Raw genomic sequence first — 19,510 nt, 5'->3', positions numbered from 1 at the left:
GCGATTCTTCGACGACACGGGGGATGCAGACTATACGTTTGACTCTCCCGATATTCAGTTCAAAGTACAGGAGTTCTTCCCGACAATGGATTTGCTTCTATCAGAGCTAGGAGGTCTTGGGGAAAGAATGGCTGAAGTCTCAAATTTATTTTCACCCATTTTGAGTCCGCCAGATAAAGTGGATGAATCTTCTATAGAAAATTGCCTTGACACTTTGGCCACAGCATATCCAAAAGACCTTCAGAGAGAAGATCTTAAAGAGGAACTTGGAATCTTTTTTTATTTTGTAAAAGATTCTAACTTAAGAGTTGATGGTCATATACCCTCTGCACTTACACTTCTTAATGCTCTCTTCAAAAAAGGATTGGAAAATGTGTTTCCACAGATTTGTGTTTGTTTACGCCTACTAACAGTGTTGCCAGTGTCGGTAGCATCGGGAGAGCGTGCATTTAGTAAGCTAACATTGATTAAAAATCGTTTGCGTTCAGCCACTGGGGAAGAAAGGCTGAACCATTTGCTCCCTTTGAGCATAGAATATGAAATGGCCAAAGACAAGTTTTGATGACATTATGACTAGAAAAGGTTCAGAAAAGGGCAACTAAAATGATTCGGGGTTTGGAACGGGTCCCATATGAGGAGAGATTAAAGAGGCTAGGACTCTTCGGCTTGGAAAAGAGGAGACTAAGGGGGGATGTGATAGAGGTATATAAAATCATGAGTGATGTGGAGAAAGTGGATAAGGAAAAGTTATTTACTTATTCCCATAATACAAGAACTAGGGGCCACCAAATTAAATTAATAGGCAGCAGGTTTAAAACAAATACAAGGAAGTTCTTCTTCACGCAGCGCACAGTCAACTTGTGGAACTCCTTACCTGAGGAGGTTGTGAAGGCTAGGACTATAACAGCATTTAAAAGAGAACTGGATAAATTCATGGTGGTTAAGTCCATTAATGGCTATTAGCCAGGATGGGTAAGGAATGGTGTCCCTAGCCTCTGTCTGTCAGAGGATGGAGATGGATGGCAGGAGAGAAATCACTTGATCATTGCCTGTTAGGTCCACTCCCTCTGGGGCACCTGGCATTGGCCACTGTCAGTAGACAGGATACTGCCCTAGATGGACCTTTGGTCTGACCCAGTACGGCCATTCTTATGTTCTTCTTATTATTAATGAGTTCGCTAAAATGAAAGTGAGGAAAAAATTTGCAGCTGTATAATTAATGTTCAGAACAATTTGTTAAACAATTTCATAAGAAGCATTTTGTAATTGCAAATGTATACATACCATTAAATCATTTAATGTTTTTAAATGTATTTCATGTATTTTCAAATTATTAATATTAATTTTTGAATGTATTTCACTGGTTATTTTTTACATTTCCAAATACATGTTACTATAGTATTGCAACTTTTTTTTAATGGAAGGGGCTCCCGAAATTGCTTTGCCCCAGGCCCCCTGAATCCTCTGGGTGGCCCTGACTCTCCAGTGTATCTACCACTCTTCCCAGTCTAGTGTCATCTGCAAACTTGCTGAGGGTGCAGTCCACGCCATCCTCCAGATCATTAATGAATGTATTATGTAACAATGAACAAATCCTCTTCTGGGCTCATCCCACTAGCTTGCTTACGGTACCTCTCCGTGTGTGTGTGTGTGTGTGTGTTAGTTAATTTAAGGGCTAGCCTGGAGTGGGTGTTGTAATAATAACTGGTGGGCATGTTGTCCAATGCCTAAGCCAAACTCAGCCCATGGACAATTCCCCCCGCCCGCCTCCCTCCACCCACAACAAAAACTAATCCAAATAGATATTCTTCAGTCATTGTCAATGGCAGGCCCATAGAAGGTAGACAGGTGGGTGAGAAAAACACCAACAAAATATCACCCTGGATGCCCATGCAGAGTGAACTCTTCCCCCACCCCCACCACCCATTATAGAACGTTGTTTAAATAGCCGGATCCCCTGTCCATGCCACTGCCGCCTCTTAGAAAATGCTGTCAGCTCCCCCAGTCTCCTGCAGCCTCTGAAGGGTTAATGTGATGTGTTCCGGGCCTTCAAGCACTGGGAAATGCAAAGTGTACCTTCGACTGTATCAGCTTTGTTAGGGCAAAAAGAAACCTCAGAGTCACATGAGCACAGACACAGGAAAAAACAATACCTAGACTGTGTTTGGGTCTGAGTCCAGGCACACGACTAGGTTACAATTTGCAAAAGTAAATTACAGGCTCTGGAAATCCCCTGTGTGGCAAACCAGGTGCTGGTGGGTCTGTGTGCTTTGTATTACCTTGGCTCCCAGAGGCCCCCAGCTGGGATCTCAGCCCCCTCATGGTGACTGAGTGTGAGATGTGCCACCTGGATAATGTGGGACCCAAATGGGGAAATCCCACATGTTAATTCTGGGGAAATGGGGCTCCTTAGCAGTAAGAAAAATGGCTTTAAACGTTGTGAATGTTTTTCTATCTGAGGTACTTACCTGGTCACCATGACTGCAGTAGCTAAGCACCTGGCAGTCTGTATCATTACAGCACCTCTGTGCGAGGGACAGCAGTGCCATTTTTCACATGGGGACAAGAGAGACTAAGTGACTGGCCCAAGGTCACACACAGGAAGTCTGTGGCAGAGCTGTGAATTAAACCCAGAGCTCCTGAGTCCCAGTCTTAGCACTCTGATGACTTGATCATTCTTTCAGTTTTGGAGCAGAAGAAAAGCAGGCTTCATAGATGTTAAGGCCAGAAAGGATCACCTAGTCTGACCTGCTGTATAACACAGGCCAGAGAAATTCACTCAGTCACCCCCATTGGGCTGAATAATTTGTTTGGCTAAAGCACATCTTCCAGAAAGGCCTCCAGGCTGGATTTTGAGACGGCAAGAGCTGGAGAATCCACCACTTCCCTTAGTAGCTTGTTCCTGGGCGTTAATCAGCAACGGTTCTAACTTCTGCTTCTCATTATATCCAGTGCACAGAGATTTGGTACAACAGGAGCCTTCCAGCTAATGGCTGGATTTAGACTCAGGCACGATGTAACTTGTGAGTCCCTCATGGTGGACGTTGTGCTTGCAGGTGAGTGTGGGAGCCATTGGTGGTTGTTCCTGTTACTCAAATTGCCCTTTAATGACTGTTGTGAATGTGTATGTAAAGGGCCTGTTTTAATGAAACTGTGTGAGTAAAATTAGACTTGGAAAAATTATTTTTTTTATTGGTCAATGTCAGTAAACATCAATTTCACTGTACACACACACACAAAGAAACAATATTTCCATCAATAATAATAAACATTCACAGATAGGCACAGTAAGAAAAATGCTGCTTGAGACCTTAGCATCCGAAGCCAGTGATTCAGACTTTTGAATCAGGCTTTTTACAAATGGACTAGTAAAAACAGACATGACTTGTTGACGTAAGGATATTGACTTTGGGTATTGTGATGTTGATAATGCGTGTTATAAAGCTTTCACTTTTTGAATCTCCATGTCACCAGTCATTAAATAAAACTCTCTCCTCCCATCATCACATCCCATAGATCAAAATGTGCTTCAATAAAAATAGAGAAAACTGCTTAACCCATAATCTCACTCAACTGTAAACGCTTAAATTGATAAACATCTTTAAAAATGCTTTAAAATAAACATTGATATCTGTTGAAATAATAAAAAAGGAATCTTGACAAGCCTAGTTAAATGCATCTATTAAATTCCCCTGCTGCTTGCACAGCTCCCTCACCAAAGCCCCCCATCCCGCCTTTACAAAAACCTTGCAGAACCCCAAAACTAACCACAACATAGCATGTCTTCCCAAGACTGACCATTTGTTCACATGCTAAGAAAAACAGGCATGTGTAACAGTGCCACCTGGTGGTGCTCACCCAAGAGTATTTTCATGTGTGTTCTAGATGGCTTTTCTTTTGCCCAAACAGTGCTGACTCAGGGCTAGTTTATAGAATCTCAAGGTTGGAAGGGACCTCAGGAGGTCATCTAGTCCAACCCCCTGCTCAAAGCAGGACAAATCCCCAGACAGTTGTTGGGTTTTTTTAACCCCAGTTCCCTAAATGGCCCCCTCAAGCATTTGAACTCACAACCCTGGGTTTAAGGAGGTCAATGCTCAGACCACTGAGCGATCCATCTCCCCAAGGCAATGTTAGGCTGTGTTCGGCTGTGCATGGGCCAGTCTAACATTGCCATGGGGAACTAACTGGTTCTTTGCCATGATAGAACAGCAGAAATGTCCACACATGTCCACATCATTAATGGCACTAGCATAGACGGCGCCATCATTGTTACCTAGCAGCTCTGTGTTCATGGGGAGCCAGGGTGCAGTACCCAGCCTGTCTGACTCACAAAAGACACCCCTACCCCCACCCCAGCCTCTGCTTGAACCAAATCTGTATCAGAAGAAAGACTTACAAAAAGCAATGAAAAGGCAGTGGGAGTCACATCTAAACCCCTGGGATAAGGAGGACAGGATTAAGGAAACTCCCCTAGCCTCATTTGCATCAAAGATGGGACAGGGAGGCATCTGCATTACCATACAGAATGGAGACCAGAGATTCCAAGGCAAGAACTGCAAGGAACTCTGGGACCAAAAAAGCAGGGAAGCACTGCATCATGGGGGATCTCTGCTCCAGATGTTAATGAACTCATGCCTGCATATACACAGCACAGTAGTTATCAGACCAATTCCAGTAATAAATCCTTTAATGGTATCTAAAATAGTGAAGCTCCCTAATTGCGTTGTGAATTCCCTCCAAGGAACACCATCCAAAGCCAGGAATGATCAGCAATGTCTAGCCTGAACAAAACAACTTTGGTATTCTTCCTTCTTTACACATAAACAAATCTAGTGTTCTCAGGGCCGGCTCCAGGCACGAGCCCTCCAAGCATGTGCTTGAGGTGGCACCTGGAGGGGGGCGGCGCTCACCTGGGGAGAGAGGGGCCGCGGCCCGGCTCGCCGCCCTCCCCCGGCGCTCCGGCCGGCCGGGAAGAGCGGGGCCGCAGCCGGGCTCGCACCCTCCCTCCGCGCCCTGGCCGGTCGGGGAGAGCGGGGCCCCGGCTGGGCTTGCACCCTCCCCCCGCGCTCCAGCCGGCCAGGGAGAGTGGGGCCGTGGCTGGGCTCGCCGCCCTCCCCCCGGCGCTCTGGCCCCCGGGGAGAGCGGAGCCGCGGCTGGGCTTGCCGCCCTCCCCCCGGCGCTCTGGCCCCCGGGGAGAGCGGAGCCGCGGCTGGGCTCAGTGCCCTCCCCTGCCATGCTCCTCGCCGGGGGGCGGTGGGAGGCTTTTTTGCCTGGGGCGGCAAAAAAGCCAGAGCCGGCCCTGAGTGTTCTCCCTTGATCCATTGTTTCTCTACAAAAACCCCTACCCACGCTCAAGTAAGTGTCTGATGCCTGGATCCAAACTCTTCATTAGTTCCGTTGGGACTTCATCTTCTCCTGACTGATGGTGCTGGGGGTTCTGCCTGTCTCCAGCACTCTGGACCCTCAGCTACCACCACCACCTGGGACCCCCACTCGATTCAAGTTTCATGGAGTGGTGGGAACCCATCTCTCTCTCTCTCTCGGTATAGCCTTCTGACCCTGACTTGTGTGATCAGTTGTAGTTTTCTAAACCTGACTTTTATAATCAAGTTTAAGTTAGATTTACTATTATAACTGTTTTGTTTGTTTGGCCCCCCTGTGGTTGTTACCTGGCAATAAATAACTTTGGCTTGGTCTACACTAACCCCCCAAATCGAACTAAGGTACGCAACTTCAGCTACATGAATAACGTAGCTGAAGTTTGAAGTACCTTAGTTCGATCTTACCTCGGTCCACACGCGGCAGGCAGGCTCCCCCGTCGACTCCGCGGTACTCCTCTCGCCGAGCTGGAGTACCGCAGTTGACGGCGAGCACTTCCGGGTTCGACTTATCGTGTCCAGACAAGACGCGATAAGTCGAACCCAGAAGTTCGATTGCCAGCCGCCGAACTAGCGGCTGGGTATAGACGTACCCTTTCATGATTAAGCTGGTTGCTTCTTCCCCCCACCCACCCCGGGTGTTTTTTGGTTTCCTCATTCACTCTGCAGCAATGCTCCTCGTACCTAAGCTAAAAGATCCCTGCAGTGCCCAAAAATCCCGTGAGGTTTGCTCATCAAGTGGGTTACTACCAGAACAATTGTAACATGAAAGTGGGGATAGGGACTTGCTGAACCTGGAACATATGAGGGTGACAGCTTGGAAGTGCTGCTCGACCCAGCCTGCTGCATCCAGGGACATACAAGGGTCAGCTTGGGAGTGCTGAGTAACCCAGTCCTCTCAGCCGCGCTCTGTTAACGTGTGTGTGTGTTCTCGTCTGATTCTGGGGCTGGAAGAACCCAGCCTGGGGAACCTAGGACCTGCAGGATAGCTCCATTGGGAGGGAACTTGCAGCAGGGAGAAGTAGAACTCCGTATGAGAACACAAGTGACACAAGCAGTACATTGATAGAAATATAGAACACTTGCCCCCCCCAAGAGTAACCCTAATAAATGAGCATACCCCCAAAATAACAGGCAAAGCTGGTAACATCATAAACAAGCCAGCTCTAGGTTGCCTGGCCTTTAGCCATGTCTCCAGGTGGATTTCCTGTCCAGTAGCTTCAGTGCTACATCTTTGTGAAGGAGGACCACACAAACAAGGCTGATGCACAAGGCTCTGCTCATGGAGTAGCAGCAAGAGACAGCAGCTGGCAATGAGAGTGCAGCCATCTTCTCTAAGGAGTTGCCTCAGGCAAGTGACGAGCACCATGGATGGACTTCGTATTGGACCAGTTAAGGCACCACTGTTCAGAAAAAGGTGGGTCTCTCAGGGATCTCATACTCTGGGTGCAGAAAGTCTATCAGATGCCCAGAGCCTGAGTCCTCCACCACAGACTTTCATTCTTCTCTCAGAGAGAAGTGGAAAGCAGGCCCAAGGCAGAGGGGCAAGAAAGCAAACTGGAATACAGAAGCAAAAGACACAGAGGCAGGCACCAGCCAATGCTGCCACCACCATTTTCACTTCTCCAGGAATGTTGCTTCAGTGAAAGTGAAGAAGGAAAAGTTATTTACTTGTTGCCATAATATAAGAACGAGGGGCCATCAAATGAAATTAATGGGCAGCAGGTTTAAAACAAATAAAAGGAAGTTCTTCTTCACACAGCGCACAGTCAACCTATGGAACTCCTTGCCTGAGGAGGTTGTGAAGGCTAGGACTAAAACAGGGTTTAAAAGAGAACTAGACTAGGTTAAATCCATTAATGGCTATTAGCCAGGATGGGTAAGGAAGGGTGTCCCTAGCCTCTGTCTGTCAGAAGGTGGAGACAGATGGCAGAAGAGCAATCACTTGGGGAGGGATAGCTCAGTGGTTTGAGCGTTGGCCTGCTAAAATCTGTCTGGGGATTAGTCCTGCTTTGAGCAGGGGGTTGGACTAGATGACCTCCTGAGGTCCTGTCCAACCCTCATAGTCTATGATTACCTGTTAGGTTCACCCCCTCTGGGACACCTGGCATTGGTCACTGTCAGTAGACAGGATACTGGGCTGGATGGACTTTTGGTCTGACCCAGTCTGGACATTCGTATGTTCTTATCCTGTCCCGGTGAGTACTGGCATGCTGTACAGGCACTCTGTACCTGAATCCAGAGGAACACATGCTGTTTGTTTTGCTGGGGGAGGGGGTTAGCGATAAGCTGAGCAAACACTGCTGACTTGGGAGGGACAGAGGGTTTATTTATTTATTTACTTTGCTAAGCAAGGATACGTTTTTACTGAGCAATTGTGAGCACAAGTCCTGAGCGAACTGATGTCCAAAACTGTGAAACATGACAGCGTTTTATCTTGAAAAGAAAAAATCAAATCAAATGGGAATTACATGCAAAAAATTCCCCCCACATTAGTGCAAAGAGACAGGTAGGATATACTGCACCTCAAAAAGCCAAGACCTTTCCTAAGCTAAGCTCTGTCAAGCGACATTTTCTATTCCTCTTTTCTTTAACGTTGTCACTGCGTTACAGGTTATTTAATCTTGGGCACTGAAGATGCAGCATGTGCAACATGGCAGAGCTAACACAGCGGGAGCAACCTTACACCTTTACAGTGGGAATGTGTCCACTCGCCTGTCCTGCTGATCCCCTTCCCACACCCACTTTCTCTCCCTCCCCTGCCCAGTGGCGTAGCCAGCTTCTAAGAGGAGGGGGAGCAAACATAAAAAAGGCGCCCCCCCACCTTGGCTCCTCCTCTGGCCACGCCCCACTTGGCTCTTCCTCTGGCCGCTCCGCACCCCCCACCCTTTGGCTCCTCCTCCGGTCGCACTGCCCCTCCCCCCATGGCTTCTCCAGCCCTGCCGTGCCAACCCTGTGGCCCCCCCCGCTCCTCCGGCCGCGCCTGCCGCCCCCCCATGGCTGCCGGCCGTGCTGCAGGCCGTGCTGCGGGCCACCAGCCTGCGACCCGCCTCACTCCTCTGGCCGCAGCTGCTGGCCGCGCTGCGGGCCGCCAGCCTGCGCCCCCCCCCACTCCTCCGGCCGTGCCCGCCACCCCCCCATGGCTGCCGGCCACGCTGCGGGCTGCCACCCTGCGCCCCCCCTCACTCCTCCGGCCGCTTTTGGAAAGGTGGGGGAAGCAGCTGCTTCCCCTGCACCCCGCTAGCTACACTACTGCCCCTGCCCCTGATCAGGAGGAGGACTGCTGGGGTGGGATTCTCAGGCTTGCGGGTCCTCAACCGCTTTAGTGGGTACAAGCAGAATGTGCTCTGGACAGGAAAGGATTAAGGCAATTTGGGGTCCTAGGCTCACCCCACATGGAGCCTCTTACGGCCCATGCACTGTGAAGCTTTCCCACCTGTTCCCCCACCATGACCCTCCCTTGTCCTTCTCTGGGGTGGTAGCAGCAGGGGCACCTGCACTGGAGCTGTTTGGGCATCAGGCATCTTCCTGGGTCTGTCTTGACCGTCATAGATGAGGCCAGAGACCAGACCAGATCTGTCAGGTTGTCTAGTTCAGTTCTCCGCCAAGGCAGGTGATGATAGTACCAATCATACTGGGTGGGGAGGAGGATGAAATCGTTTCAGACAGGGAATACAGTTGGGGGTGATAGGGACATGGTAACAGAGGAGGGAGGGCCAGGGTCTGACAGGGTCAGGGGAAGGAAGGTTGGGGCATGACAGGGATGTGGTCGGGGGAGGGTCAGGGTGTAACAGGGTCACAGTTTTCAGAGTAGCAGCCGTGTTAGTCTGTATCCGCAAAAAGAAGAACAGGAGTACTTGTGGCGTTAGAGACTAACAAATTTATTAGAGCATAAGCTTTCATGGACTACAGCCCACTTCTTCGGATGCATATAGAATGGAGATATATATACACACATACAGAGAGCATAAACAGGTGGGAGTTGTCTTACCAACTCACAGTTGAGGGTCATGGGGGGACACAGTCGGGGAGGGAGGGGAAAGCTGTGACAGGGACACAGTTGGGGGTGATGGGGACAAGGTCGGGAGGGAGGGTCTGGGAGTGATAGGAACATGATCAGGAGGGAGGGTTGGGGCATGACAGGGACATGGTTGGGGGAGGGTCAGGGTGTAACAGTTGGGGGTGATGGGGACACAGTTGGGGAGGGAAGGGAGAGCTGTGACAGGGACACAGGCAGGGAGCTGGGGGTGATGAGGACACAATCGGGGGCAGAGGGGGTGACAGGTCAGGGTGATGGGGACAAGCTGGGGGAGGAAGGGAAGGGTGTGTGTGTGTGTGTGTGTGTGTGTGTGTGTGTCACAGGCCAGACGGCTGTGCTGGTGGAGATGGCCCTAAGCTATCATCCACCTCCCTCCCACCGCCGGCCCTTTAAATGTCAGGCGCTGACTTCCCCCTTCCATGTGCTTCCGCCACACCCACCATGGCAGCCAAACCGGAAAAAGTTCTCCCCGGGCCGCACTCAAGATGGCGGCTCACGGGCTTAGCCCAGCCCCAGTCACGAGCGGAAGCGGCATGAGCCAATGACAGGCAGAGCGGGGCGTGGGGCGGCCCAATGGGAAGGGGAGGTGGGCGGGGCGGCCCAATGGGAAGGGGAGGTGGGCGGGGCGGCAGCCGGGGCGCCCCTCTGCTCCCGTCCTGTCCCGTGCCGGGCCGGGCCGCCGTAGGGTTAGGTAGGCGGGGAGCGGGGGGTGGGGGGGATGGAGAGGAGGCTCCTCGGCGCCATGGCCCTGCTGCTCTTCCAGGCCCTGCCCGAGGGGCTGCCGGCCAGCGTGGAGCCCGCCCAGGTAGGGGCCGGGGGGGGCCGGGCTGGGGGAGGAGGGGCTGCGACTGAGGGGGCAGGGATAGGCCGGGGGGGGCAGCAGGCTTGGGGGGCAGGGATAGGCCGGGGGGGGGCAGCAGGCTTGGGGGGCAGGGATAGGCCGGGGGGGGCAGCAGGCTTGGGGGGCAGGGATAGGCCGGGGGGGGGCAGCAGGCTTGGGGGGCAGGGATAGGCCGGGGGGGGGCAGCAGGCTTGGGGGGCAGGGATAGGCCGGGGGGGGCAGCAGGCTTGGGGGGCAGGGATAGGCCGGGGGGGGGCAGCAGGCTTGGGGGGCAGGGATAGGCCGGGGGGGGGCAGCAGGCTTGGGGGGCAGGGATAGGCCGGGGGGGGCAGCAGGCTTGGGGGGCAGGGATAGGCCGGGGGGGGCAGCAGGCTTGGGGGGCAGGGATAGGCCGGGGGGGGGCAGCAGGCTTGGGGGGCAGGGATAGGCCAGGGGGGGCAGCAGGCTTGGGGGGCAGGGATAGGCCGGGGGGGCAGGTGTCTGAGGAGGGGGAGGGGAGTTGCCCCAGGGGACAGGCCTTGGGAGGGGGCGTTGATCTCTCAGGGGTGTGAAGTGGGGGGGGTTGAAATGCAGCTCCCTGGGTCGAGGGGAGAGGGGGTGTTTCTTTGGGGCTGCCCCCCCCGGCCTGTGTACCCCCTTGGTACCCGGGAAAGGGGTCGAATCAGATTAGTACCCTCGCCTTCGTTTCTGTGCTATTAATTTCCTCACTACGCTGCCCTACCCACCGTTCAGATTTCTCCCCTTATTCTGAGCTCCCCAGGAGAAGAATCTGAACCCTCCCTGCTTCCCTTCCCATGTTCAGTTGAATCTTTTTGCCTCTATGTTTTCATGTTCTTGTACCTCACCCCATTGCCCTATGTCAGCCCTACCCTGCCATTCTTACTGTGTGTGGTGGGTGTATGATGTACCCAGGTAAAAGAGAAATAACCAGCCAACCCCCAATAATTCAACAGATTATTAGGTTTAAATCCAGAAGAGGTAATTATGATCCTGTATTCTGACCTCCCATGTAACTCAGATCATGGACTGTCACCCAGATATGTGTCCAGCTCAAAACATATTGTTCAGGACACCCAGTCTTGACCAACTGATGGAGAATTGACCACAAAATGTATGATCTCCTCCTGATGGTATATATTTACCAAGGTGATTGAAAATCTTGTTTTGCTGAGTGGCATGAAGGCTGCTGTTTTGGAGTGCTGACTACCTTGAATCTTTTAAATATTTTCAAATGCAGCCTATCTGTGACCATGGAAATTGTAGATCTGTTAAATCTTTGTGTCCTTTCCTGTGGGGGCTAGTGCAAAATTGTACCCTATTGTGTATTCTCGACAGTGTCTTTGGTTTGGTTTTACTGACCCAAGTGATGGGGCTTCTACCACTTCCTTTGGGAGATAATGTAAATACATTTTTCAACTTTGTGAGAACGGCGGTGTGCCATTGAGGGGGAGGAATTATTTCTAGAAAACTGTGGACCTCTGTGTTCCCTTATATACAAACAAAGATGTAGTAGCTGCTGTAAAGTGAGTAAAAGATATCTGTTAGTCCCTGCCTCATGATGTGTGTCAAACAAGAAGGAATTGGTGAGGGTGACATGGCACTGGGAATACAAGCAAGTTTCAGAGTAGCAGCTGTGTTAGTCTGTAGCCGCAAAAAGAACAGGAGTACTTGTGGCACACTACTTGTGTATGCAATTTGTACATCTAATCTTTTAAATCAATACCACAGCAAAATAGACCTTGGTGGATATGAGAAGTGGGGCTAGGGGGAGGAAGACAGCATGAGAGTGAATGGGCTGCTTTAAAAAGTTTATGTATTTCATGGGTGAAGGTACACTGTTCTTGGTAGTGTGTATTTCCTGTGGAGACCAGATAGAGGCAAGAAGATATTTTGTAAGTTTCCTTTGTATAGTTTTAGTTCACGTATATAAAATTTGCTACATTGCTTATTTTAGATCTTAGGTTACCTCTGCATCTCAAACACCTAGAGTTATTTCACTGCCTACGATGAATTGTCATCAGAAATGTGAAATCTTGAAAATAAGCTTATAACAAAATTTTATTCATGTACACCTGCATTCATGCCACTTTATATTTGTGATTCCTTCAGATCTTATAAATAACATTGCTAAAGCTAGGATGGGGCAGTACTTGCACTGGGAGACCTAAAGAACGTTGAGGTATTTATTATTGCAGGGAATGTGTTGTGTAATTCAGTACTGTACGTTGAGCTCTTAGTGTTGAGTCTGTACTGAACAAATGTTCCCAAGAGCGTGCTCTGTTGCAGATGATTCTGATTTTCAGATTTAAAAATAGTCCAGGATTCTTGTAGTCTTTACCAAAAAATTTCCTATAGTAACTCTTATTTTATTGCTCTATACCATCTGGACTTCAATTTGCTTAACCACTCTCTGCCTCCTTGAGCATTCTTTGCAATTTCAACTGTATCCAGGAAACTGGAATTAATTTTGAGAGTATGTATTAGTAAGGGTTTAAGGGTTTAAAATATTGTAGTTATCCAAAAAACAACCACTACAAATCAAGAAATTTAGAGTTAAGGTTAAACTGAAAAGAAAATCAAACAGTTAAGGAGGTTTGGATTCTTTAACTGTGCTCTGTAGTGACACTATAAATGGGGGGGGGGTGGAGGGAGGGGAGTGAAAAATATTTCAAAAAAATCCGCTTTATCAAATCTGGAACCATAAACTCTAAAATGCATTAATCATAATTCTGTGGTGTTGTATCATGTCACTATAGGGTAGAATAAAAGTAGTTTGAAAGCTTTTTCTGTACATTTCCATGCCTAGTATGTATGGATTTCTTAGCTAAATTACAACTATATTCTGTCAAATGTAGTTTATGCACAGAGTTCAATGAGGTATAACTAATATGAAAAGTTTGAAGAGCCTGTGTTGTTCCACTCTTAAGATCATTTGGGACAAAACAGTCTGACAGAGCTTAAAGGACACATTTTACAAGTCTTCTCAGTGTAATAGTTTTACTTGTAAAATGTCTCGTGCCAAGTTCAAAATCAATATTCTAATTTTGGGGATGATACTCTTTAGTCTTTATACATAAGAAGGAGGCTAAATCCCTGCTTTAAGTGCAAAACAGCTCTGCAGTTGAAGCTATGTCAAGCATTATCATAGTATGACATTTCTATTTTTTTTTTAATAATATATGGAGATATACCTGTCTCCTAGAACTGGAAGGGACCTTGAAAGGTCATCAAGTCCAGACCCCTGCCTTCACTAGCAGGACCAAGTACTGATTTTGCCCCAGATCCCTAGGTGGCCCCCTTAAGGACTGAACTCACAACCCTGGGTTTAGCAAACCAATGCTCAAGCCACTGAGCTATCCCTCCCCCGTTCTAAACTTTTGTATAACATGGGTGTACACTGTTAAACAGCTGCCACATTTCACCTGAGATGAGGCTGCATTTAGCACCTGGGGTTCTAGCTGGTATCCTGCCTCAGGTAGAGGCCTGTGCCTGAAACATCAGAGCAAGGTAAAAGCTCCATAATCCACCGATGGGTGTGGTGAGGGTACAGGTCCTTCTTTTTAGGCCACAGGTACACTATAGACCTTACAGTGGCACAGCTGTACTGATGCAACCTCACCTCTGTAACATTTCCTGTGTAGCCGCTCTATGTTGACGGGAGAGAGCTCTCCCATTGACATAATTAAGCCAGCCCCAATGAGTGGCGGTAGCTATATCGGTGGGAGAGCGGCTCCTGCTGACTAGCGCTGTCCCCACCGGCCCTGCTGTTGGTGTAACTTATGTCACTTGGGGGTGTTTTGTCACACCCCATGAGCAACATAACTTATACTGACAAAAATGCTAGAGTTGACATAGCCTTAGACTCCAGAAGACCTTTGTTGGCCTACTCACCTTTATTCAGTGAGTGAAGTTATTCCTGTAGCTTTAAAAGTGCATTGAGATCCTTCGGAATGAAATCTGCTGTATATAACCGGAGGCCATATTACACCTCTGCCACAATATCTTTTGAGACTATTGGTTTTGGCTCACTGATTTCTGCAGCTTTGGCAAGAGACGGGGGATCAGAGTACATTCTGTACTTGCTCAAAATGGGAATCTCTAAGTAACTCTGCAAGTTGGATAAAGGACTCCATGTACTGTGATAGTTGCACCATAATTGAACTGGCTGTCCACCTGTGCATAGCATGTTTTCCCATCAATTAAAACTCTTGTTTTATACATGGCTGTGAACTCAGAATCATATATAGTATTACATGATTTACTCCTCAGCTAAGATGTCAGTGGAGAAAATTTATTTCTATACAACAAATGTAAAATCTGGTTTGAAAATGTAAAATGTATCCTGGTAAGTCCTTGGTGGGTTTTTTGTTTGTTTGTTTGTTTTTGGAGTAATTGGGGCTGCTTTTAACTTGAACTCATAATTATCTTTCTGAGAATCCACTACAGTAAAAAAAAAAAAAAACCACGTATTTAAAAATACAACCCAGAAAATTCTTATAAGGCTGGATTCTAGCAAGGCTGGTTATAGCTAACTGGCTGTCAGCCATAGCGCCTTGTTCTTTGATCCTGTCAGACCTCACAAGCCAAGCAGGGTCAGGCCAGGTCAGGGCTTGAATCTCAGCATCATCCAGCAGGTGGCATTCTTCCCTGCATCTGATGAAGTAGGTTCTAGCCCACGAAAGCTTATGCCCAAATAAATGTTAGATTCTAAAGTGCCACAAATACTCTTCGTTCTTTTTATTCTTCCCTCTGAGTCTCTTCTGAACCAATGGCTCCGTATAGTGCTGCTGGATATATGTATTATTCTGGCCAAATTCCATCAAAGGATATTTATCTGGCCTGCCTACCTAAAATAATCCTCCCAAATTTTATTCTTCTCAAAATTCTTCTCTTCCTAAACATCCATCTCTAATCCCTTATACTGTTTGTAACAATGGTATCTGAAAAAAACAAGGAGTCGTCGTTGTGGAACCTTACAGACTAACAAATTTATTTGGGCATAAGCTTTCGTGGGTTAGAACCCACTTCATCAGATGCATTGAGTGGAAAATATAGGAGCAGGTATAAATACATGAAAGAGTGGGAGTTGCCTTACCAAGTGTGAGGTCAGTCTAACGAGACAATTCAATTAACAGCAGGATACCAAGGAAGGAAAAATAACTTTTGAAGCGGTAATGAGAATGGCCCATTTCAGACAGTTGACAATAAGGTGTGAGTAACAGTAGGGGGGAAATGAGTACTGGGGACATTAGGTGTAAATTTTGTAATGACCCAACCACTCCCAGTCTTTATTTAGGCCTCATCTGATGGTGTCCAGTTTGCAAATTAATTCCAGTTCTGCGGCTTCACGTTGGAGTCTGTTTTTGAAGGTTTTTTTTGTTGAAGAATTGCCACTTTTAGGTCTATTATTGAGTGACCAGAGAGACTGAAGTGTTCTCCTACTGATTTTTGAATGTTATGATTCCTGATGTCTGATTTGTGTCCATTAATTCTTTTGCGTAGAGACTGTCCAGTTTGTCCAATGTACATGGCAGAGGGGCATTGCTGGCACATGATGGCATATATCACATTGGTAGATGTGCAGGTGAACGAGCCCCTGATGGTGTGGCTGATGTAGTTAGGTCCTATGATGGTGTCCCTTGAATAGATATGTGGACAGAGTTGGCACCGGGGTTTGTTGCAGGGCTTGGTTCCTGGGTTGTCTGTGGTATACTATTGCTTGGCATTATTAAACCAGGATCACATTTAATGTGAGTGGTAGCTGTGTTTCAGTGGTAGTTGTGATATTTCTTGTATATGTAATAGTTCATATTTCAATTTACTCAGAAACATTTTGGTACAAGGCATTACATATAGTAAATGTAAGATTATTATCTTTTTCCTGTTTAAAGTATATTAGGCAGAAAACAGAGTAGGATTAAATAATCAAATTTAATCATGGTAAAAATTTAATAGTGGGGTGTATCATGGTTTCATACTAGGTCCAGTGTTGTCTAATTATGTTTGTTATTGATCTGGGAAGGATGAGTAGTAAGTTAGCAAAAGGTGCAAATGAGAGAGATCCGTTCAGGCTCGTTGAATCCAGACAGGACTGTGGTGTACTTGGAGAGATCTAAGCAAGCTAGGTGAATAGGTAACAGGATGGCAAGCGAAGTTCAGTGTTCATAAATGCAGAGTAATGAACTTTGGAGGAATACATGTAACTATTCATACCCCTCAGAGTTCTACATTAACGGTATCAATGCACGAAAGGGACCTGGGAGTCATTGCAGACAGCTCAATGAAAACCTCTGCTCAATATGCAGCTGTAGTCAAGAAAGCAAACAAGATGTTAAGATGAATAAGGAATGGTATGAAGAACGTTATAATGTCTTTATTAATCAATGATATCTCATCTGGAAGGTTGCGTAAGGTACTCTCTCTCTCTCTCACAGAATTAGGTAGGGTTTAGAGAATGGTGACAAGAATAATCAAGGATATAGAAAACTGGTGTGAAGAGAGATTGAGAAGACTGGGATTGTTTATTTTAGAAAGGAGACTGTGACTGGGTGTACCTCCCCTGCACTGATCCCACTGGGGTTAACCACATGCTGTGAGATGAAGAGACCATGCCCCCTAACCCCTGATGGGCATGCTCAGTCTGGAGACAAGATATAAAAGGGAGTGGCCCAGCTCAGTTTGGGCTGGCTGAGGAGAAGAGCGGATGTATGCTGTGGGCTCCTGCCAAGGAGTTGCTGGCTCTACAGACGATGGAGGCCAAGCCGGTGGGGTCGACCACGGAATCCCCGCTGACCCTGGGGGACGAGAGTGGGCCAGAAGGCCGACACTCCTAGGAGAACTGACAGAGCAGGAAACAAAGGTAGGAAGCAACCCAGGGAATGCAACTGTTAAAATAGGAAACTGAGCCAAACCATAGACTACCGGTTTCTTAGGGCCCTGGATCGGGACCCAGTTGAGAGTGGTGGACCCGGATCCCCGTACACTGCCTCACACCTATCGTAGGGTGTGGGCACTACTCAAGGACTCTGGCCATTAGGCCACGCTGCCCTGAGAGTAAGGGCAGCCCCAAGGATTCCGGCTGCTAGGCCGCATTGCCCTGCTTTATAGGCTAAAACAGTAGTATCTACTCTAGCCCCTTCAGCCGTAACCCCATGTCACACGCAACCTGCTATCCTGTGAACAGGGTGTACCTACCCCGCGACAGAGACAAATAAGATATAAAGAAGGTACATCAAAAACTTCTCCCTGTCTCTTAACACAAGACCTTCTGTGAAATTAGAATGTGGAAAATGCAAAACTAATATTATACATTTTTCACATAATGCATAATTAGACTGTGAAGATTGTCACAAGAAGATGATGCCAAGAATTTAACAAGCTTCAAAAAGGGATTGGACACTTATATGGTTATCATGTGGGGGATAGGGATAGCTCAGTGGTTTGAGCATTGGCCTGTTAAGCCCAGGGTTTTGAGTTCAATCCTTGAGGGGGCCACTTAGGGATCTGGGGCAAAATCAGTACTTGGTCCTGCTAGTGAAGGCAGGGGGCTGGACTCAATGACCTTTCAAGGTCCCTTCCAGTTCTAGGCAATAGGATATCTCCATTAATTTTTTTTATTTTATTTTATCATGAATATCCAGTGCTTATGATTAATACTAACAAATGTTGGAAGAAATATTAAACCTCATGTTTCAGGGCTTAATCCATTCTCTAAGATTAATAGATTAGAAGGCCAGAAAGGACCATTGTGATCATCTAGTCTGAACTCCTGTATGTCATGGGTCATAGGCAGGGCCCTACCAAATTCATGATCAATTTTGGTCAATTTCACGGTCTTAGAATTTTAAAAATAGTAAATTTCATGATTTGAGCTATTTAAATCTGAAATTTCACGGTGTTGTAATTGTAGGGGTCCTGACCCAAAACGGAGTTGTGTGGGGGTCACAAGGTTGTTGTCCTGGGGTTGCGGTACTGCTACCCTTACTTCTGCGCTGCTGCTGGCGGCGGTGCTGCCTTCAGAGCTGAGCAACGGGAGAGCAGCGGCTGCTGGCTGGGAGCCCAGCTCTGGTGTGGTATTGCCACCCTTACTTCTGCACTGCTGCCTGCAGAGCTGGGCCCTCAGTCAGCAGCCGCCACTCTCCGGTCACCCAGCTCTGAAGGCAGCAGCACAGAAGTAAGGCTAGCAATTCCATGATCCCCCTTAAAATAACCTTGTGACCCCCCTGTAATTCCCTTTTTGGTCAGGCCACCAATTTGAGAATTCTGGTCTCCCATGTGAAATCAGTATAGTATAGGGTAAAAGCACACAAAATACCAGATCTCACGGTGAGAGACCAGATTTCATGGTCCTTGATGTGTTTTTCACAGCCATGAATTTGTTAGGACCCTAGTCACAGGACTTCCCTGTTTGAACTACAATCTTTCTCTTAGAAAAAACATCCAGTCTTGATGTTGAAAATTGCCAGTGATGGAGAATCCACCACAACCCCTAGTAAGTTGTTCCAGTAGTACTGGCACAACGTTAGCTTTGTTCCAGTTGTCTGGAACCACCCAGTGTTCCAAGAGGTCTAATCTCATAGATCAGGTTGAGACTGTGGGCAGAATATACCAAGTGTGCTACTGCTGGATTCTTTCACCTTCTTCAGAAGTATCCGGTACCAGTCACTGTCAGAGACGAGATACTGAACTAGATGGATCTCGGATCTGAGCTGATCTGGCAAAACCTAGGATCTTGTTGTGTAACAGGCTGCTAAATGTTTAAAGATAATAACCTTAGACAAAACTCTTTTAGATGGTAACCTCTTTAGGGCAGGGACCATGTCTTACTATGTGTTTGGAAGGTATCTAGTACTTTTTGGCTACTCATACATGTCTTTGTTCCTGAATGTGAGCCAAGGATAATGACACATGTCTCCATCTATATGATGAGTTCCTTTCATTACTGGGTGTCTCATTTGCCAGTCTGCAGACTGCTTTTCAAACAGTTAATGCTTGGGAGGAGGGCTGAATTTATATAGCACAGTCTTCAAACTACCTCTCTCTTGTCATTTTGACTGTATTTGAATGTTAAGTCTCTTGTGATCTGAAGTTTAGATAAAATAGCCTTTGCAGATGTTACATCACCAGTGATTGCATTCCATTTGCCAGGACGTAGCATTTCCCCTCAAAGTCTGTTTCAAATTGCAGTGTCAAAGAATTTCATTAGAAAAACAAAAAACTTAAGTTAACCTGTCCTTGTATCCCTGTCCTTGC

General features: G+C 47.5%; 1 protein-coding gene across 1 annotated transcript in view; it reads left to right on the top strand.

Moving 5' to 3' along the window:
- The first annotated feature begins 10,114 nt into the window (after positions 1-10,114).
- The window catches only part of WBP1L (WW domain binding protein 1 like), an 83,271-nt gene continuing 73,875 nt past the window's right edge, over positions 10,115-19,510 (top strand). Inside the window, exon 1 of the mRNA XM_054035683.1 lies at positions 10,115-10,222. Coding sequence (XP_053891658.1) covers positions 10,136-10,222 — 87 coding nt within the window. The 5' untranslated portion in view covers positions 10,115-10,135. The remainder of the gene's footprint in view (positions 10,223-19,510) is intronic.

The sequence above is a fragment of the Malaclemys terrapin genome, chromosome 7, assembly GCF_027887155.1.
Source record: "Malaclemys terrapin pileata isolate rMalTer1 chromosome 7, rMalTer1.hap1, whole genome shotgun sequence".
NCBI lineage: Eukaryota > Metazoa > Chordata > Testudines > Emydidae > Malaclemys > Malaclemys terrapin.
This window is presented reverse-complemented; position numbering and strand designations above follow the sequence as displayed.